This window comes from Typopeltis vanoorti, chromosome 21 (assembly GCF_054136105.1).
Source record: "Typopeltis vanoorti isolate ZY-2024b chromosome 21, IOZ_Tvanoo_1.0, whole genome shotgun sequence".
Taxonomy (NCBI): domain Eukaryota; kingdom Metazoa; phylum Arthropoda; class Arachnida; order Uropygi; family Thelyphonidae; genus Typopeltis; species Typopeltis vanoorti.
Genome location: NC_143569.1, coordinates 47,329,733 through 47,353,160, shown reverse-complemented (window position 1 = coordinate 47,353,160; position 23,428 = coordinate 47,329,733). Strand labels below are relative to the sequence as shown.

Genomic DNA, 23,428 nt, shown 5'->3' with positions numbered 1-23,428 from the left:
TGGAGAGCATAAAACAAGGGAGGTATACAAAATGATTAGAACCATTAATAGAAAGTGGCAACCAAAACAGACCACAATTAAACATGAAAAAGGCAAAGTATTGATGACTAAAGAAAAAATTGTACAGCGGTGGATAAGATACTGTAGTGAGTTATATGAAGAAAAACTAGATTTAGATAGCATTGGGAAACTGATTGCAGAATTTTAAGGACATTTTAAGAGGAGAGGTAGGAAAAGCAATAGGACAGCTAAAACACAACAAGGAAAAGCAATAGGACACCAGTAATGAGCATGATATGGACATTTTAAGAGGAGAGGTAGGAAAAGCAATAGGACAGCTAAAACACAACAAGAGTCCTGGTAATGATAACATCACTGGAGAAATGATTAAATATGGTGGTGAAATTATGGTTACAGAAATGCACCAACTATGTAATATGGTATGGAAAGAAGGGAAAATGCCAGAGGAGTGGGTGAAATCAATATTACTGACATTATACAAGAAAGGAAATAAGCTAGAATGTAAAAATTATAGAAAGATTGCCTTGACAAGTCACCTTGGCAAAGTGATGATGATATTGACAGAAAGATTGAGAACACAATTGGAAGCATACCTACAGATGAGCAAGCAGGATTTACGAAAGATAGAAGCACAATTCAACAGATTTTGACAATGCGGTTAATAGCAAAAAAAGCTAGAAGAAAAAACAAAAACATATACTTGCTTTATTGATTTTCAGAAAGCATTTGACAGTACTGACATTAGCAGTTCTAGAATGTTGTTCTAATATCAATGGTTACGGAATTGATAAAAAACTAATAGCTATAATAAAAGATGTTTATCAGAATACAGTTACAGCAGTTAGAATAGGTGATGTTTTTATATAATGAAACCTGTGGTGAATTCATCACTAAAAAACACACGTACTAACCACAATAATGACTATTTAATTCGTAAATATTTAATCCCAAGTATCTTGGGACATCATCAGTACAGTAGTTCAAACAACACTAGGAATAATATACAGTTAGGGCATATGATTACAATGGAATCTCAATATGCGTGCAGTAACGTGTTATAGAAATATTTAAGAATTAAATTGTCATTACTGTGGTTAGTGTGTGTTTTTTAGTGAGAATAGGTGATGATTTGGGGAAATAGTTTAGAACAAGCAGAGATGCTAGACAAAGGGACCCAATATCACCAAGCATTTTCATCACACATTTAAAAAGAGCAATGATCAAAATGAAGGGAGATGTAAAAGGAATATCTGTACACGGAATGAGAATTAACAATCTGAGATTTGCAGATGACATTGTTATTATTGAAGAAGATGAAAGAGAACTACAAAAAACACTGAAACAGTTAAATGAGGAAGGGAAGAGATTCGAGCATTATGAAATTGGAAAAAACAAAGACACTGGTATTTGGTGAGAAGAACATGAAACAAAAAATACAAGTGGATGGAATTAATATAGAAAATATAGAACAATTCACATATTTGGGAAGTAAAATGACGTATGATTTGGACTGTAAAAAAGATATAAAGATCAGGATTGCAAAGGGAAGAACAAATCTGAAGGCCATGGATAACATCTGGAAAAGTAAAGTGATCAGTGCAAACAAAATTAAAAGTACTGGAAACATGCATCTTTAGCAGCGTACTGTATGGATCTGAAACATGGGTAATAAATTATTAAAACACTTAAGGAATTGAACAACGTAGTTAAGGATATAAATTAAATTGAACCAGTTTCTGTGTTGTAGTGCCTACGTGCACGTAACTTTTTTTGTAAGTTCCTTTTTGTAAGTTGCCGAAATATTAGAAAATATTTATTAAAGTTTAATTTAATTTATATCCTTAACTACGTTGTTCAATTCCTTAAGTGTTTTAATAATGCATAACCAACGTATAAGCCTGTCTACGAGAATGGGTAATAAATAAGGAATCAAGAAAAAGAATTTTGGCATTTGAAAGAACTTGCTACAGAAAGATTCTAAGAATAGGATGGGTACAGAAAATCACAAATGAAGAGCTCTATCGGAAGATACAATCAAAAGAGAATCTAATGCAGAAGATTATAAAATGGAAGCTGCAATTATTTGGACACATCTGTAGAATGAGTGAGGACTGGAAGATAAAGGTATTATGGATGGTGTAAACAGAAGATTTAGACCATGCAGAGAATGGATAGATGACATAAAGGACTGGTGTGGAATGGGTGCACAGAAACTGCAACACTGTGCACTGGACAAAGAAAGGTGGAAGAAGATAGTGAAGGAGGCTTCGGACACCAACAGGCAGTGAGCCCATGGTTCGTGATGATGATGAATTCTTATAATTATAGAGTGACCCATAAGCCACAAAGGGATTTAAAAGGTGAATAACTTATTAACTAATAAAAAAAACCTTCAGATTTTGTATTTCATTATAACAACAACAACAAAAATAATTAATAAGTAAAAAAGTTATTAAATATTTAAACCCCTTCATGACTTATAGATCACTTTGTATTTTGATGTTCAGTTGGCAAAAAGAGCAAGAAAATAATCTTGTGCACTTCCTTTTGAAAGAAAGCCATTATAAATAACATTTGGTTCTGAAACAATGATTCAATGAAAAAAGAAAACACTACACATTTTTCTTATTATTATTCTATATTCTCTTAAGGTAACTCTGCCATATCATATCATAAATAGCCAGTCCAAGCCTGGTTGAGAAAGGAGGAGGGTTTGGGAAAGGGCTAATCCTCCTTTCCAATAAAAACCAAATAATTGTGGAAACTAAGAATCCTCAACAAACCATAACTAATAAAAGGAACACAATACTCTAGACACCAGACAGCAACAACTATCACAGCTGAGAAGTAAAAACAGCAAAAATGAAGTCTCAGAGTGAAAGCCTTTTGGAAGCTCTAAGATGGAAAAAGAGTCAATGGTGTAGCCAAAATGTAACTTGAAATTTGCGACATAGAATATAAGAACCTTATATGAAACTGGAAAAACAAGACAGGCTATCTCAGAAATGAATGCTTATGATATAGACATTCTGGAAATTAGTGAGCTCAGATGGATAGGTTTTGGACAGATGGCAACTGGAGACAAACATACAGTCCTATACTCTGCTCGTGAAAACAGACACGTTAAAGGAGTAGCACTAATACTAAATAAAAAGGCTAAAAGTTGCCTTATTGAATGGGAACCTGTAAATGACAGAATCATTACTACATGCTTTAACTGAACATGTCAAAATGTCAATAATGTAAATCTACACACCTACAAATGATGCTGATGGTGAGAAAAAGGAAAAATTTTATGAACAACTGCAAAAAAGCTATACAAAACATGATATTTTTAATGCAAAAATAGGAAGAAAAACCCAAGACAATTGCAAAGCAATAGCAAAAGAAGCTTTTGGCAGAATAAATCAAAATAGTGAAAGATTAATAGAATTGTGCAAGATAAATGACCTAGTTGTTGGAGGTAGCCTTTTTTAAACACAAAGATATCCATAAACCAAATTGATTATGTAATAATAAATGGAAAATACAGAAGATCACTTCTGGATGTCAAGGTAAGAAGAGGAGCAGATATTGGGTCAAATTATTTCTTAGTACTAGCCAAACTAAGATTAAAACTTAAAGCAAATAAAACCAATGAGAGAAAAAATAGAAATAGTTATGATATAGCAAAACTAAATAACAAAGAAATTAAAAAAAAACAGTTCATCACATCAATTAGAAACAGATTCACAAAACTGGAGCAAATGGATGAAGAAGAAAATGACTGTCAAAAGAGAATAAACGATAAATGGAAAAAGTTTCAAGATGCTTATAATGACTGTGCTAAAGAACTTTTAAAGATGACTTTTTTATGATGACTGGAGGAAAAATAAACAAAGAATGGATTATCCAAAAAACTTGGAATTTAATCGAGGAAAGGAAAAGAATAAAAATACTACAAAACAATACAAAGGCTTTATATACAAAATCTGACAATGGAGGCACACAGAGCAGCAGACATGGGACAACTTAATACAGCAATCCCTCGATTAATGTAACTCCGATTAGGGTGTCATTTTTTTTTCTATACCCAAATTCGATTAGTGCACCTCTAAAATTCGATTGGTGAGCCTATATATACATCTTAAAAATACATGTTACAGATTAAAAAAATTTCTATCTATAATTTTTTTATGGCTAACTATTTTAAAAAATCACTCACCAGGATGAAATAATTTAGTTACCAATTTAAAACATTTTACAAAGTTATTTTTTAATGGATTTCTACATAATTTACATGGAAATACACTATGTTCCAAATTTACTTCGAAAATTAATGTTGTCTGCTAATGACATAGCATTTTGCTGATCATATCTCATAGTTCCTTTGCAACTGTTTTCCTTACTTTTTTATTTTAAAGTATTTTCCCAACCCTTCATCATGAATAAAAGAATTAGTGAGCAAAAAAGTGGAAGTGCAAAAATGATAAAAAGTAACCTCATTTGAAGAAAAACTTGAAATAATAAAGAAAAATGAACAAGGCGAGTCCAGAGCAAAGATAGGAATATATTGGACAAGAACACAAAAATTGGTGAATCAACTATATGAGCAATTTTAAGCAAAGCTTGCAGAATACAAAGAGAAAGGTAAGGCTAAGATTGTAACCAAAAACAGATCCCGTTAAGTACTGACCTTATTAAATTAAAAGCATTAAGTCTCTTTGCAACCTTGAAAGAAAGGGCTATCAACGATGGAAAATAAAAATTCCGCACTAGTGCTGGGTAGTTTGAGTGTTTCAAAAAGAAAATAGCCTACATAATGTTCTAGTCACAGGCAAAGCTGCAAGTGCAGATAAGGAGGTGGCTGCAACATGTATCGAGAGATTTTGAAGAAAACTGTGGAAGAAGGGGGGCTATTGTGACCAGGAAATATTTGATGCTGATGAAACTGGCCTTTTTTTGGAAGCGAATGCCTTCCAAGACTTTTCTGGCCAAATCAGAGAAATCTCAGACTGGTTATAAAGTTGCAAAGTCAAATGAAATTGCTGCTAGAAATATGCGAGCCATTTGGAAGCACATTCTTCCACATTGTGCAAATGAATTTAGAGGCTTTTCAAATGAATGCAAGTTAATTAAACCTTATTCTGAGAAATTGAGTGATTCCTACCTGCTAAATTTAGATGCACGGATGGAAGATCCTGAAAAATGTGAAGAAAATTTAATCACTGACAAGCCCAAAGAGATTTCACAGAAACAATGTGAAAATATTTTTCGTTTCCGTACAATCGAAGTTTTTAAGCAGCAGTGCTTAGAGGGTGATCCTAATGAAGAGAGAAACACTAAAATTAGTAGAAGAGGCAATAGGGCCATACCGTCAGTTGTATGAAAAAAAAGAAACAGAAATCCCCCTCCCAAACTATATTAGCTCAATTCGTTGATAAGTAGAATAATAAATTTACATTCTAAATATGTTTTGTTGTCTTTCAGCTTCATGGCTTTCCTCTAACTAGGCCTTGAGATTTACCCTAATTCTTTTATAAAAAAAATTAAGGGTCAAAAAAGAAATTTGAGGAACGAATTATACTTTTTCCCATAGGTTATTATATTCGATTAGTGTCTTTTCGATTAAGAAGCCTGTTTTTAAGAACACATTAGGCATATTAATCGAGGGATTGCTGTATCGTGAAAATTATCTGGAAAGAAAAAGAAATTAGAGACTTGCATAAAGGATAAAAATCGAAAGTTGTTAATAAACAAACAGGAAGACTGCTGGAAACAGTATTTTAGTGAAACTTTGAATGTAATAGAAAATGATGACAAAGTTCGCACACAAGAACTTCTAAAACAGTTACTGTATATTATCGCGTATAATGCGATCAACGTATAATGCGAACTAGAAATTTCGTTTGAAAACTAGCCTTAAAATGCCATGTCCACTTATAATGCGATCTGTTAATCTTGTTCCATAACATTATAATTAATACAATATGAATTAACGAAAGAAATATTTATTTTAAAACAAAATGTCAAAATCCTTTAAATTCTTCTTCATCTTTTGAGTCATCAAACATTTCATTTATAAATTCATCTGTAGCAGTTGCTGTCATCGACTTCATGCTCTCCGTTTTGTTGTGCGTCATCCTCGCTTTCGTATATGACGTGATCTTCGGATCCATCCATTGAATTAATTATTCCACATTTAAGAAATGAGTGTAGAATCATTTCAGATGGTATCGAATCCCTTGCTTCTTTACTTAATTTTTATTTAAGTAAGTAAGTAAATATTTCCTTATAAGTACAAAGAAGAATATTTACTACTAGTTTTGATATGTGGCAATTTTGAAGTAGGTACACTTCAATAAATTGCCAAATAAATGTATGAGTACATACTACCCTATCCAAGTGAATATGCTTTCAACTGTCTTGTGAATGGTTTTGAAAATAAATCATAATCCGAAATATCTACATGTTGAAAATAAGTGAGTAACTCCCTCTCATCAAAAAGAATGTTGAATGCTCATGTAGCATACTATACATATTTTTAAAATTCAAATTTTTCTTTCTTTCCAAGATAACTGTGTCAGAGAAGCTATGATTAATATAAATTAAAAAAGAAATTATTTTGACATAAATACTGTATCAGTTTGTAAAAGAAATATCAGAATTTCTGTTTACAATGTTTGCTAATCAATCAAATGACTGAAAAAATGAATCAAGATTTGATGATGTATACTGCACTACTGCTTCATACTCCTTAGTGAGGATTTTATGGAAGAGTTCTTTCTTTTCATCAATAGCAGTGAGCAGTCTAAGCTTTCAGCTGTAGAAATACCACAAAGTAAGAAGCATTGCATTGTCCACGCTGTTCAGATACCTCTCAGAGGTCAATATTCATGTCATCACAAACAGAGGTCTGAGGCCAAACCAGGAAAAACAGGACCATACCATCACGCTGCCACCCCTGAATTTCATAGTTAGGATTATGCATTCTGGGAAAAGACGTTCAATGGGCATCCACCTGCTCAGTAGAGGGTGTAACTTTGTTGCTCTATGACACAGCTTTCCAATCTTCCACATCCCATTAAGCTGAAAAAGAAATTTAAGTCCGCTAAAGCACTTCGTATATATGACCGCACAGAGAAAGCAATGCTTAGAGAGCAAATCCAAACGCCCTGCCAAAACCTAGCAATAACTCAAAATTTGGTTTCAAAATTGCAATCCGAACTATCGGGCTATATAAATCCAGATATTCTACAAGTATTTGAAAGAATTACTGACAATTCAGCCAAATATATCCTGGAAAATAATAAAGCAAAACTCAAGGCCAAATTTCACATTTTGAAACAACGGCGAAACATGGCTGCCAATTATATGAATCCAACCAATCAGGAGATCTCCTCCCTAGTAAACAACAAACAAGAGAGACAAGGAGCCACCAACCACCTGCAAGCAAGAACCATGTGATCAACTTATCAAGCCAACTTGCACTACTTGAAAAAAGCCTTAACTACGCAATAGCACCTAAAAAGGTCAATAAATGTGGTTAGTAAAGTTAGCAAAAGTGTGGTTAGTAAAGGTGTTAGAGCTGGGTTCTTTACTTTTAGAGTAGTGAATGAGTGGAATGCGCTCCCTGAGTCTGTAGTGGATGCTGTGACAGTGAATGAGTTTAAGGCGAGGTATGATAGATACTGTCATCATCATCATCATCATCAAATTCCTGCCATGTACCCTCAAGGGGTGTACAGGATATAACAGTACTACATGAAAAAACTACATTATTACTAACTTCCTATCTACAATTTTCCTCCAAATCAGTCTGTTACTTGTCAAGACTCCAACATTATCAGATCTTATATTTCTATCGTCTAAGGCACTTTGTACCGTATCAATCCACCTATATCTTGGTCTTCCTCTGGGTCGTTTTCCTGCCAACCTGGCAGAGAACACTTGTTTTGCTAATCTTTCCTCTCCCATTCTATTTAAGTGACCATACCATCTGAGATTAGCTCTGCTAACGCATTCCTGGATGCTGACAATGTCAAGTTCTTTCCTAATATCCTCATTTTTAATATGATATTGCCATTGATGCCATCTGTTCATACCTCTAATCTTTCTCAGGACTCTCATATCTGCGGTCTCTAGTCTTTGGTCAAGTGTTTTACTTCTGACCCAGCTCTCAGATCCATAAGTTAAAATTGGTTTGAACACAGTCTTGTATACAGCTAATTTAGTGTTCCGACTAATTTCTTTCTTATTCCATATGAATTTATTCAATTGACTTCCCACGATACCAGCTTTGCTGATTCTGTTGTCTATTTCTATATTTAGTTTACCATCTTCAGTAAAAATTGTGCCTAAGTAGCTGAAATGTTTTACTTGTTCCACAGGTTCTCCATTCACAACACAGTTGACATTTTCAATGATTCTGCCTATTTTCAATGTCTTTGTCTTTTTATTGCTGACCTTCATACCATATCTATTACAACAGCTATTCAATTTAGTCAGAGAATCTTGCAGACTTGTAGCGGATTTATTTAGAAGTATAACATCATCCGCATAAAGCAAAGAGCTGACATTAACATCTCCAATTTTGATATCAGGTTTAATACCACATTCCTTCATAATGTGATCCATATAGATAATGAATAACAGAGGGGATAATGTACATCCCTGTCTCACACCAGATTTAACATTAAACCATCTTCCTGTACTTCCTTCAATTCTAACTGCTGACTCACAACTCAAATAAAGACTAAGTATTGCTTGATATAATGCCCCATTGACACCATATAACTGCAGCGTATTGAATAGCTTCTCTCTTGGCACCTTGTCATATGCCTTTTCCAAATCGACAAAACTTAAATACAGATCTTTGTTATATTCCCATGCTTTCTCGACTATTTGTCGTAAAGTGAAGATCTGATCCTGGCAGCCTCTATTTGGCCTGAATCCAGCTTGTTCTTCACCAAGCTTTTCTTCCACAATTCTTCTCAACCGTTTCTCAAGTATACTTGCATAGATCTTGCCAGGAACACTCAGTAGGGAAATACCTCTGTAATTCTCACATTCAGTTTTATTTCCCTTTTTATATATGGGTACTATGAGAGCTCTACTCCAATCATCGGGAATTCGTCCCTCTGTCCAGGCTTTCTGAACTATGCAGTGCAGCCACTGTAAGACTCTTATACCACCATACTTCAGCATTTCTGGTCGAATATCATCTACTCCTGCTGCCTTTCCACATTTCAAGCCTTTGATGGCTTTTTCTACTTCAAGTATGGATATGTATTCCTGACTGCATGCCTGGTCAGTGTTTTTTATCATTGTGCTGTCATCACTGCTTGTTTCATTTAGCAGTTTTTCAAAGTAATTACTCCATACTTCAAGGATATCTTTTTCTCCTGTTTTCATTTCACCTTTATCATCTCTAATTCCTTTTACAGCACTCTTTCCTCCATTCCTAAGCTTCTTCAACAACCTCCAGAATATTTTGCCACCTTCTTGATATTTATTTTCTATATTCTTGCCAAAGTCCTCCCATGACTTTTGTTTAGCAAGTTTTACACACTGTTTAGCTTTCTTACATTTGTCTCTGTATTCTGTAAGAGTAAAAGCTGACTTATTTGCCAGGAACTTTTGATATGCTTTCTTCTTTTCCTTCACTGCCTCTTTAACTTCCTGTGTCCACTAGGGAGTTCTGATTTTTTTATCCTTGCACACAACCTCACCACATGCTTCTCTGGCAGAATCAATCAATGTTTCCTTCAGAGTTTGCCACTGAATCTCCAAGGTTTGATTCCTGTTCTCAAACTCTTTCATTTTCTTGTCAATAATATTTCTGTATTTTAGTCTACAGTTCACATCTGATAGCTGCTCAACTTTTATTCGCTTTAATACTTTCTTACATGTTATTCTTTTCAATATGAAATTCAATTTTATCCTGCTCAAGACTAAATAGGGATCACTTCCAATTTCAAATCCTGTGTACACTCTGGTGTCCTGCACCAAGGAGAAAACATCACTATCAACAATAACATAGTCAATGAGACTTTTCTTATTCCTAGCCTCTTCTCTCAATGTGAATTTGTGCACATTTTTATGTGGGAACATGGTGTTAGTAATAACCAGTCCATGTCCTGAGCAGAAATCCAACAGATATTTGCCATTATTATTAGCTTTGCTCTTTTCTCCAAATTTTCCCAAAATATTTTTGTATGTCTCACAATCATTTCCTACTCTACTATTTAGATCCCCAACAAGGACCAACTTTTCCTTTTTCATTGTGTCAGTTGCTTTTTCTAAAGCCTCAAAAAATTCCTCCACTTCTACCTTAGTAGAACCTTCTGTGGGACCATAGGCACAAATAAGTCTCATTGTCCAGTTCCCCATTCTCATATTTGCCCACATTACTCAACTTGAGACTGACTGCCATTCAAGAAGATTAGCCTCATATTTTGTGTTGAATACTATGGCTACTCCTTCTTTTCCTTGATTGTCATTGCCTGAATATAACATTTTGTATTTATTGCTCAGAAAGATCTCACCAGTTTTTGTCTTTTTTGTTTCAGTCACCCCTATTATGTCGATCTGGTACTTATCTAATTCCTCAGCTAGCTCCATTTCTTTGCCATTCAGGCTTCTTACGTTGATAGTACCGATCTTTAACTCTGGTGATGTTGAGTTGGGGTTTGTTTTCAGATTTGTTCCAGTAGCTGACTTTTCGCTGTTCGCCCTGGTTCCCTGGCGAAAACAACGGGGACCTTGTTTAACCGGGCGACGCCCCAGCCGGCATGAAATTTTGTCATGTTGTACCATCATTTTTTATTTTGGTTTAACCAATAAGAATACAATTTGGTCGGCTAAGTCCCAAATTGCCAGCCCATCCTTGTTCGTTCAGTATCAAAGTAGATACCCAACAGGGTGCACCACGAGAAGGTGAGGATTGGACATTAGGTCAGAAGCCCTGGTCGGTTCTCCGCATTCCTTTAAGGCCATGTGGAGGTCTCCTCTCAGTTATACAGCTTTGACCCTTAAGCACCCCAAATATATACTGTATGAATACTGTATGATAGATACTGTATGAATGTCAAATAGTTGTGATGAATATGATTTGGGGCCTCCCTCGATGAGTCTAATGACTCCCTGGAGTTGCCCGTAATAATAGTAATAATAATAATAAATTGGATTTTATTTACCACATAGAAAGAGGGATTAGGTCCCTACCCAACAATATAGCCGATAAAATATGATTAGAAACCAGCAATGTTCTGAACAATAAGAAAACCGTACATAACAATCTTACAAAAACGGAATTAGCAGCAATAAAGTCATTGAAAGCCAACCAAGACATCATTATAACGAAATCGGATAAAGACAATGCCATTGTTGTCCTTGACAGGTCAACATCCATCCATCAGATGAATCAACTAGTATCCGATAACAGCACCTATCAGCTGGTAAACTATAACCCAACAAACCGGATAAAGAATAAAACAGAGAAACTACTTAAGTTTGTCACTTCATGGCCATCAGACACGGTTAAAAAACTTATATCCCACTATGCCACACCTGCTCTCTCAAAATATATGGTGTCCCGAAAGTACACAAACAAAATGTGCCACTTCGACCTATTGTGGAAGGAATAGATAGCCCTAATTACCACTTAGCCAAGAAATTAGCATCAACACTCAAGGAGTTGGTACAGTATTCCCCCTCCTACATAAAGAACACACAACACTTTATAAACAAAATTAAAAACATAACGTTCGACAAAGCTGACTTATTAGTCAGTTTCAACGTTTCTGCCCTTTTCACAAATGTCCCAATCAATGACACAATCTTTCTACTACGGAACAAATTTCCGCCAGACATTACGACCCTCTTTGCCCACGTACTACGGTCCAGTTACTTCGTGTGGCAAAATAAATTTTACCTACAAAAAGAAGGAACAGCCATGGGCTTGTCACTATCCCCCCCCCCAATCGCTAACTTCTATATGGAAACTTTTGAACAAAGTGCTCTTGACTCAGCCACTCTAAAACCTACAGTGTGGCTTAGATATGTTGACGATGTGTTCGTTATCTGGCCACATGGGCAACAAATGCTAAACACATTCCTTAGCCACCTGAACAAACAACATGAACGCATACAATTTACCATTGAAATTGAAAATCAGAACTTGCTCTCGTTCCTAGATACACTGGTCACACATCTTCCTTCAGGCAGTCTATCCTTCACGGTCTACCGCAAACCGACACACACACACTGGCCAATACATACATGCTAATTCATACCACCACCCATCACAAAAATATGAAGTCATTAACACCTTAAAAACAGAGCTATAATAATTTGCTCCAACCAGCAAGCTCTGAAACAGGAACTAAAAATCATCAGCGACACATTTATAAATAATGGCTATAACAAAAATACTATCAATAAAATACTTCATAAAACATCAACAAAAAGGAATCTGGACTATAGTAAAATCATAGCCATCCCATACATTAAAGGGTTATCGGAAAAAATCAACAGAATCCTACACCACCATTATAACCCCAATGCCACCTTCAAACCAACTACTAAACTTAAAAACATATTCAACTCCTCTAAGGATCCTCTCCTTCCACTATTAGCACATGCTGGAGTTTATTGCATCCACTGCACCTGAAACTTACCATATATTGGTGAAACAGGATGTACAATCCCTATACGTAAGAAAGAACAGATAAGACACATTAAATATAACCATTTTGGTGAAGCAGGCCTCTTAGATCACGCTCTCAACACCATACACCAAATCGATTGGAAAAGTACCCACTCTTTATACCATACTAAAACCTGGTATGAAAGAAAATTTAAGGAAGCCTGCGAAATTCTGATAAACCACCCAAATATCAACAATAATGGCGGCATGAAAATTCCAAGAATCTGGATGGCACACATTCAGCCCACCTAACACGTAGTATCCAGCATATGTCAGGACTCTAGGCAACCTTCAGCCAGTATTGGAAACCATTCCATACGAACTGGTTGGAATGTATATGTATGATCATGGTGTTAATATATATATATATATATATATATATATATATATAAGCCAGTGTAGCTCAGTGGATGTGGCATTTGCACACCACGGCGCTTGGCCACACGAAGGAAGACTTGGTTTTGAGTCTAGTCGGTGACTAGAGGAAATTTTTCTAAGCTTTTTTTCGACCGGTTCCCGAGTGAGTCGATCTCTGGCATGGGCAAGCGGGTTTTTCCTCCTGGAAACTCGGGTTTTTTGTCCCGTAAACTCAAGAAAATCGACCGTAGAACCCACATTATTTCAGACATTAAATATATTGTGTTAGGGACCATGAGATGGCGGCACATTTGAGCCGTCTCTCTTCACTGTGTACCGCTTAATTAGTGATAGCCTTGGGCCATCTATCTCTGATTGGTACCAGTGGAGATTGAACTGCCCACTCAGTCTCCAAAAGTTAGATAGGGCTAAATGGCCTCGCCTACTCCCCATATACGGGAATAAAAAGGCGTTAGCTGATTTTTTTTTTTTTGATATATATATATATATATACACACACATAGACTTGTTGTTGCTCCCAATGTAATTTTACAACCAGTAGATAATATTACTAATAGGACTCTAGAGTTGATGTATATTTTTATTTTTCATTTTTTTTTCTTCGCCAGAGGTCAGGCCAATAATTGTTGTAACGGTTGGTCAGTAACTTTAACAAACCATTAGATTGTAGTGTAGCTTGTTTTCTGTATATAGTGCATATGCTCCAGAAGATGACCTTGATATAAAGGTCGAAACGTTGAAAGTGGATCTTAGTTTACATTAAACTAAAGTTTTACTCAAACACGGTAGTTGTCTCCATAATTTTCCAAAATGTATTCAGATCACAGTGTAAGCCTAAAAGAAAGGATCCACATCCCACTGTACACACTCTTTGCACCACTGAAGATGATGCTTCATGTTGGTGCAGGTAATGTGAGGCTTGTATATTGCATTCCTACCAAAACCCATGTTGTGAGTCTAGGTTTTAAATGTTTTTGTGCAGATTCGTGTTCCAGTTGATGCCTAGAACTCTGCATTCAACATACTGACTGAGGAATGGTGGTTTTTACATATTATCCTTTGTAGCAAGTTAATGTTCGGTGAGTGTGGTGGGTTGTCCACTTTGCGTAGCACTTGCAGCTGACTCTGTGCTTCCATCTGAGTATTGTATCACTGATAATTGACCTGGGATGGCTCAATTTATTAACAATTTGCTGAACAGATAGGACTATAACAAGGCTTGCTATCAGAATGCCTCTTTCAAACTCCATCATTTCACTTCTCGCAGCCATTTCATCCAGACACAGTTGCACTGACTTAGAAGCATCATATTCCTCCAATTTATACCGGCTAAAAACATGCGACTAATTACATGGTTTGATACACTTTGCCCGTGGGGGAGTCATGGCTGGTCACCTTCCTAGTCTGCACTTTATACTCCTCATGGATCTGATTGTCACCAAACTATCTTGTACCTCCTCTATAACATTTTCTTTTCCAACACAGATTGCTTGACTTCACTGTTCATCCATTTCACTCCTACTCTATTTACTCGCTTAACCCTTGGTATGCAATTATACATTGCTTCTGTCAGGTACTGCCTTATGAATTTCCATGCACTATTAACATTTTTTCTGCACAGCTCATCTACCCAACATATTAATGACAGAGCTTCCCATAATCACCCACCTTATAATTCCACATATATCCTTTTTTTTGGCAGTAGCCTTTTCTTGTTGCACCAATTTCCAAACAAGTACCTCATGATTACTCTCTCACCAACTGGGGGCAATGTTAATACCTCATTAACAACTACATCTTGTGAAGTTATTACCAAATCCAAAACACTAAAACCTCTAGTTGCTTCAGTCACATACAGCTTGAGAAATTTATCCTCAGAAATTCAACCCACTCACTCTTCTTGTTCCTGTACACAGGAACAAGAAGTCTCCTTGCATTCTATATTCCTGTAATTCAAGTCTCCCATGAGGCTCACCTTTTTATATGCCCAATTAATTTGATTAAACATTTCATCATCAGTATTATCTACATTCCCCAATCTGTAATAGCATCCTATCAGATATACTAGGTTGTAAATTTCAACTTCACACCATACATATTAAAAATCAGCACATGTACTATCAATTTCCACACTTTGTGGCCACAATTCCTCTGCAATTATTAACAGTACTTCCCTCCCTTATCTTGTGCTCTTTTCATTTTCCTATCCTTCCATTTTCAACATCACATCATCCTCAGACAACCAAGTTTCAATTATACTGATTATTTTTGGACATAGACTCGATCAATGAAACAAACTCAGCTCTCTAATTTCAAATATCTCTTACATCTGTATGTTCAAACATAACAATCCATGTCTTTGAGGCCATTCTACCAGCACCAACGTTCCCTACTCTAGCCACTATTCCACACCCTTCTCTCTCTCTTCAGTCTTACCACTTCAATTTCCCTGATCGGCATTAATACGTCTCATCCTCACCTTTATGCCGTCTATCACCTTGTCCTACCACATCTTCAACATTGTATCCATCTTCTTCCTGTCAATAATGTAGCTAATAATCAAAGAAGCCTATGACTGTTAACTACATTAAATTCTTGATTCTGTGCCTTCTCAGTAAATAATAGCCTTGATAAATTCCCAACACTCAACTCATTCAAATGCATCCATCAATCATGATTTGCATTATGATAAGGGTCACTACCCAGTCTGGTTTCAACCTTTACTGAAGTCTCATTAGTGGGAGCCAGACCTAGAAAGATATCAAGGTTGAATTATTAGAGAGTCATATTTTGCATATACAAGCAGAAAAAAGGTGTATCACCTTATGTTTAAAATACTCTGGATTAGAGATAGTCATAGAAAGCTTTTTTACTTGGTTACAAGAGGAAATTATACTTGCCAAGAAATTATGTTCTTGTTTAATCCTTTACCCAAGTGTAAGCAAAAAGAGTTTACATTAGAAGTATCTTCACAAATAGTATAATTGTATTTAGAGGCTTGCATCAATTGCTTTAGTATTTCATAATGCAAAACACACACTTCTTTTTGACACGTGCATTGCTATGCATTATGGGATGGAGTCACTACCCAGGATGGTTACAATTTATAGAGGTCTCATCAGTGGGAGCCATACCTTGAAAGATACTTCTCATGCAATGAGAAGTATCTTCAAGTTACTTTTGTTTGGGTAAAGTATTAAACAAGCGTATAATTTCTCGCAAGTATAATTTATGACGACTATGGTTCGAGAGCCAACTCATTACCAATCATTAACTTAAACACGCCAAGAATTATATTCTTGGTTTAATACTTTATCCAAGTGTAAGCAAACAAAGTTTGTGCATGAAATCACTTTATGAATGGGCTACTTGTTTATAGAGGCTAATGAATTCACATAAATTGTCTTAGTATTACCAATCATTGTTCTCTATTTTTGTGCATTTATTTATTAGAGGCAATTGTGTGCATATAGGCTAATGCATGAATATTATTGAATACATGAATACACTTACAAGAATTGTCACAAGGGATATACAGCTCCATTTTATAAAGAATAGCATTTTTCTTTTTTCAATAACAACATCATATGCTAATGGTAACCTGCAGATAAAAATTGAAGGATTTAGCAGTCAGTAGTAGTATATTTATATATTTTTAGCTGATAAAATTACTCTAAATTTGTTTTTAGAGTGAAATTTTATTATTTTATATTTATTTTATAAATAAATATTTTATACATATTTCATATTTACCAACAAAGACAGCAAATTTTCATAATTTTTAATGTTCTACAACAGGTGTGTCAATGACACTGTCTAAATATGAATTTATTAACATGGATTTTAACTAACTTTTTTAACTATTTTAACCAGAGAAATTAAACTGCACATTACAAGAATTCCTGAATTTCACATAAGTGATATTTTTGATATATAGAAATACATTACAATAAATATCAAGAAGGTGGCAAAATATTCTGGAGGTTGTCGAAGAAGCTTAGAAATGGAGGAAAGAGTGCTGTAAAAGGAGTTAGAGATGATAAAGATGACATGAAAACGATATTTGAGAAAAAGATATCCTTGAAGTATGGAGTAATTACTTTGAAAAACTGCTAAATGAAACAAGCCGTGATGACGGCATGTGGTAAAAAACACTGACCAGGCATGCAGTCTGGAATACATATCCATACTTGAAGTACAAAAAGCCATCAGAGACTTGAAATGTGGAAAGGCAGCATGAGTAGATGATATTCGACTAGAAATGCAGACATATGGTGGTATAAAAGTCTTACAGTGGCTGCACTGCATAGTTCAGAAAGCCTGGACAGAGGGACAAATTCCTGATGATTGGAGTAGAGCTCTCATAGTACCCATATATAAAAAGGGAAATAAAACTGAATGTGAGAATTACAGAGATATTTCCCTACTGAGTGTTCCTGGCAAGATCTATGCAAGTATACTTGAAAAACGGTTGAGAAGAATCATGGAAGAAAAGCTGGGTGAAGAACAAGCTGGATTCAGGCCAAATAGAGGCTGTCAGGATCAGATCTTCACTTTACGACAAATAGTTGAGAAATCATGGGAATATAACAAAGATCTGTATTTAAGTTTTGTCGATCTGGAAAAGGCCTATGACAAGGTGCCAAGAGAGAAGCTATTCAATATGCTATAGTTATATGGTATCAATGGGGCATTATATCAAGCAATACTTAGTCTTTATTTGAGTTGTAAGTCAGCAGTTAGAAATGAAGGAAGTACAGAAAGATGGTTTAATATTAAATCTGGTGTGAGACAAGGATGTACATTATCCCCTCTGTTATTCATTATCTATATGGATCACATTATGAAGGAAAGTGGTATTAAACATGATATCAAAGAGATGTTAATGTCAGCTCTTTGCTTTATGCAGACGATATTATACTTCTAAATAAATCCGCTACAAGTCTGCAAGATTCCCTGACTAAATTGAATAACTGTTGTAGTAGATATGGTATGAAGGTTAGCAATAAAAAGACAAAGACAATGAAAATAGGCAGAATCATTGAAAATGTCAACTGTGTTGTGAATGGAGAACCTGTGGAACAAGTAAAACATTTCAGCTACTCAGGCACGATTTTTAGTGAAGATGGTAAATTAAATATAGAAATAGACAACAGAATCAGCAAAGCTGGTATGGTGGGAAGTCAATTGATTAAATTCATATGGAATAAGAGAGAAATTAGTCAGAATACTAAATTAGCTGTATACAAGACAGTGTTCAAACCTGTTTTAACTTATGGATCTGAGAGCTGGGTCAGAAGTAAAACACTTGACCAAAGACTAGAGACCACAGATATGAGAGTCATGAGAAAGATTAGAGGTATGAACAGATGGCATCAATGGCAATATCATATTAAAAACGAGGATATGAGGAAAGAACTTGACATTGTCAGCATCCAGGAATGCGTTAGCAGAGCTAATCTCAGGTGGTATGGTCACTTGAACAGAATGGGCGAAGAAAGATTAGCAAAACAAGTGTTCTCTGCCAGGTTGGCAGCAAAACAACCCAGAGGAAGACCAAGATATAGGTGGATTGATACGGTACAAAGTGGCTTAGACGACAGAAATATAAGATCTGATAATGTTAGAGTCTTGACAATAACAGACTGATTTGGAGGAAAATTGTGGATAGGAAGTTCGTAATGATGTAATTTTTTTTTTTCATATAGTACTATCATATCCTGTACACCCCTTGAGGGTACATGGCAGGAATTTGATGAGGATGATGAGAAATACATTACTAAAATTAATATGTTAATCAGAATAGACAATCAGGGAAAAGAGGAGGAGGAGATATGTTACTATTAACCAGAAAAATATAGCTAATGAAACCAATAAGACATTAAATTTATATTCAGAAAGCATTTTGAGATGTGTAGTAATTAAACATAGAGACTGTACAGTTCGGGGTGAGAGTACATTGAAGTAGTGATAACATGATAGGCTGTTCATAATTTAGGAAAAGCCAAGTATAATGTGGGACTTTAATATGGGAGTAATTAAAATTAATAACTGGAAGAATAAAACAGCTTAAATTCAGTAGGCAGTAAATTTCTGGGGGAATTTTATCTGAAGACCATGTAAGTGAACTTGGAGAGAGAGAAAGCAGACTTGAAATTTCATGCTAAATCTGGAGTCAGTTGGAGGGATAATCAAATTTTCAAGGATGTCAAAAGAAAAAGGAAAAAAAAATGGAATAACAATAACTCTGGCAAATTAGCTGTTGAGCATGATAGCTATAATAATAACTAGGTTTGTTTCTTGCTTTCAAATTTTCATTTTCTCTCCAATAATATTTGTATATTTGAGTTCTACAGATCACCTTTGAAAGCTGCTTGACCTTGATTCCTTTAAAAAACTTGTGTACATATTTTTCTTGTCAATACAATTACTCATTTTTATCATAAATGGTGCCTGCTTTTCCTATTTCAAATTCTCTAAGTACTCTTATCCTGAACGGATCTGCAATCCATCACTATCAGTTATAACCTGATTCCTATATTATTATTCAAATCAGGTTATATTGAGAACAGCGATGCAGAGTCAGGCAGATGTTGTGGCCTTACAGGATGACTTGAACAGATGGAACACATTGAAAGAATGAAAACAGAAAGATTGCCAAAATTAGCCTTAAATTACATTAGGAAAAAAGAAAACCAGGACATCCTCTAAAGAGATTCCACAATGACTTCTAAGGCCAGAATAAGCCACTCTAGGCCTAAATCCTTGAAAAGCATGATGACAATGATGAGTTATACCTGATTAATATAACTTATTTTCTGTGTTTCCTATCCTTGTGAACTATTCCACATCCTGAATGGAAATCTAACTGTATGTTATTACCTCTGTCCTTTTATCCAAATTTTCCAAAAAATATTTCTATATATCAGGATTCATTTTCTACCTTAATTTTTAAATTGCCAACAAGAACCCAGCCAGCTATTGGTCAACACCACCATCATCAAATTCCTGTCATGTACCCTCAAGGGGTGTACAGGATATTATAGTACTACATGAAAAATTTACATCATTACTAACTTCCAATTTTCCTCCAATCCACCTATATCTTGGTCTTCCTGCCAACCTGGCAGAGAACACTTGTTTTGCTAATCTTTCCTCTCCCATTCTGTTTAAGTGACCATACCACCTGAGATTAGCTCTGCTAATGCATTCCTGGATGCTGACAATGTCGAGTTCTTTATTAATATCCTCGTTTTTAATATGATATTGCCATTGATGCCATCTGTTCACGCCTATAATCTTTCTCAGGACCCTCATATCTGCGGTCTCTAGTCTTTGGTCAAGTGTTTTACTTCTGACCCAGCTCTCAGATCCATAAGTTAAAACTGATTTGAACACTGTCTTGTATACAGCTCATTTAGTGTTCCGACTAATTTCTCTCTTATTCCATATGAATTTATTCAATTGACTTCCCACCATACCAGCTTTGTTGATTCTGTTGTCTATTTCTATATTTAATTTACCATCCTGAGTAAAAATCGTGCCTAAGTAGCTGAAATGTTTTACTTGTTCCACAGGTTCTCCATTCACAATACAGTTGACATTTTCAATGATTCTGCCTATTTTCATTGTCTTTGTCTTTTTATTGCTGACCTTCATACCATATCTATTACAACAGTTATTCAATTTAGTCAGAGAATCTTGCAGACTTGTAGTGGATTTATTTAGAAGTATAACATCATCTGAATAAAGCAAAGAGCTGACATTAACATCTCCAATTTTGATATCATGTTTAATACCACTTTCCTTCATAACGTGATCCATATAGATAACGAATAACAGAGGGGATAATGTACATCCTTGTCTCACGCCAGATTTAACATTAAACCATCTTCCTGTACTTCCTTCAATTCTAATTGCTGACTTACAACTCAAATAAAGACTAATTATTGCTTGATATAATTTTCCATCGTCACTATATAACCGTAGCGTATTGAATAGCTTCTCTCTTGGCACCTTGTCATATTCCTTTTCCTAATCGACAAAACTTAAATATAGATCTTTATTATATTTTCAAGATTTCTCCTCTAATTTTGTAATTAAAATGAAAAGCCAAACGGCTAGTTTTCTGGCAATTTAATAGATATTAAAGGGATAAAAAATCCTATGTTGTTATGTAGCCAGTAAGTGAAACTCAAGATCGAGAACTACGATCTATGAGTTTCAATGCCGAAAAACTATCGGCGAAGGCAATTCGAAGCAAAGGTGGAACAAGCTCCCTCACTATTGTTGATATTCTCTCATAATGTAAAAACATGTATGGCATTCGTGTAGTGAAGGTATGTAAATTCTTTTCATTAAGCTTTGATATCTTCCAGGTCTACCTACTCACTGATGAGACCTCAAAAAAGGTTGAAACCGGTCTGGGTAGTGACCTCTCCTCATAATGTAATGACAGTATTACATCTGCTAGGAGCTCTGTTTTACATTATGAGAGAATATCAAGAATAGTGAGGGAGCTTGCTCCACCTTTGCTTCAAACTGCCTTCGCCGATAGTTTTTCGGCATTGAAACTCATAGATCGTAGTTCTCGATCTTGAGTTTCACTTACAGGCTATATAACAACATAGGATTTTTTATCCCTTTAATATTCTCCTCTAATTGTCGTAAAGTGAAGATCTGATCCTGACAGTCTCTATTTGACCTGAATCCAGCTTGTTCTTCACCGAGCTTTTCTTCCACAATTCTTCTCAACTGTTTCTCAAGTATACTTGCATATATCTTACCAGGAACACTCAGTAGGGATATACCTCTGTAATTCTCACATTCAGTTTTATTTTCCTTTTTATATATGGGCACAATAAGAGCTCTACTCCAATCATCGGGAATTTGTCCCTCTGTCCAGGCCTTCTGGATTATGCAGTGCAGCCATTGTAAGACTTTTATACCTCCATACTTCAGCATTTCTAGTCGAACATCATTTACTCCTGCTGCCTTTCCACATTTCAAGCCTTCAATGGCTTTTTCTACTTCAAGTATGGATATGTATTCCTGACTGCATGCCTGGCACCTTGCCATATGCCATTGTGCTATTAGTTCATTTCATTTAGCAATTTTTTGAATTACTCCCTACTTCAAGGATATCTTTTTCTCCAGTTTTCATGTCACCTTTATGATCTCTAATTCCTTTTACACCACTCTTTCCTCCATTTCTGAGCTTCTTCAACAACCTCCAGAATATTTTGCCACCTTCTTGATATTTATTTTCTATGTTCTTGCCAAAGTCCTCCCATGACTTTTGTTTAGCTAGTTTTACACTGTGTTTAGCTTTCTTACATTTGTCTCTGTATTCTCGAAGAGCACAAGCTTACTTATTTGCCAGTAACTTTTGATATGCTTTCTTCTTTTCCTTCCCTGCCTCTTTAACTTTCTGTGTCCACAATGGAGTTCTGAATTTTTTATCCACACAGACCACATCACCACATGCCTCTCTGGCTGAATAAATCAGGGTTTTCTTCAAGATTGCCTCTGAATCTCCAAGGTTTGGTTCCTGTTCACAAACTCTTTCATTTTTTCTTCGATAATCTTTGTGTATTTTAGTCTACAGTTCACATCTAAGAGCTGCACAACTTTTATTCACTTTAAAACTTTCTTACACGTGCTTCTTTTAAAAATAAAGTTCAATTTTATCTGCTCAAGACTAAATAGTGATCACTTCCAATTTCAAATCCTCTGTGCACTCTGGTGTCCTGCACCAGGGAGAAAACATCACTATCGACAATAACATAGTCAATGAGACTTTTCTTATTCCTTGCCTCTTCTCTCCATGCGAATTTGTGCACATTTTTATGTTGGAACATGGCGTTAATAATAACCAGTCCATGTCCTGAGCAGAAATCTAACAGGTACTTGCCATTATTATCATCTTTGCTCTTTTCTCCAAAATATTTTTGTATGTCTGACAATTATTTCCTACTCTGTTATTTAGATCTCCAACAAGGACCAACTTTTCCATTTTTCATTGTGTCAGTTGCTGTCTCTAAAGCCTCAAAAAAATTCCTCCACTTCTACCTTAGTAGAACCTTCTGTGGGACCATAGGCCCAAATAAGTCTCATTGTCCAGTTCTTCATTCTGATATTTGCCCACATCACTCTACTTGAGACTGCCTGCCATTCAAGAAGATTAGTCTCGTATTTAGCATTGAATACAATGTTTACTCTTTCTTTTCCTTGATTGTCATTGCCTGAATATAACATTTTGTATTTATTGTTCAGAAAAATCTCACCAGTTTTTGTCTTTTTTGTTTCAGTCACCCCTATTATGCCAATCTGGTACTAATT

At 35.4% G+C, this 23,428-nt stretch overlaps 1 protein-coding gene across 1 annotated transcript in view; it reads right to left on the bottom strand.

The window, feature by feature from the left end:
- Alg9 (alpha-1,2-mannosyltransferase Alg9) overlaps nt 1–23,428 on the bottom strand; it is a 246,190-nt gene that overhangs the window by 138,829 nt on the left and 83,933 nt on the right. Inside the window, exon 7 of the mRNA XM_090410879.1 lies at nt 16,601–16,688. Coding sequence (XP_090267005.1) covers nt 16,601–16,688 — 88 coding nt within the window. The remainder of the gene's footprint in view (nt 1–16,600; nt 16,689–23,428) is intronic.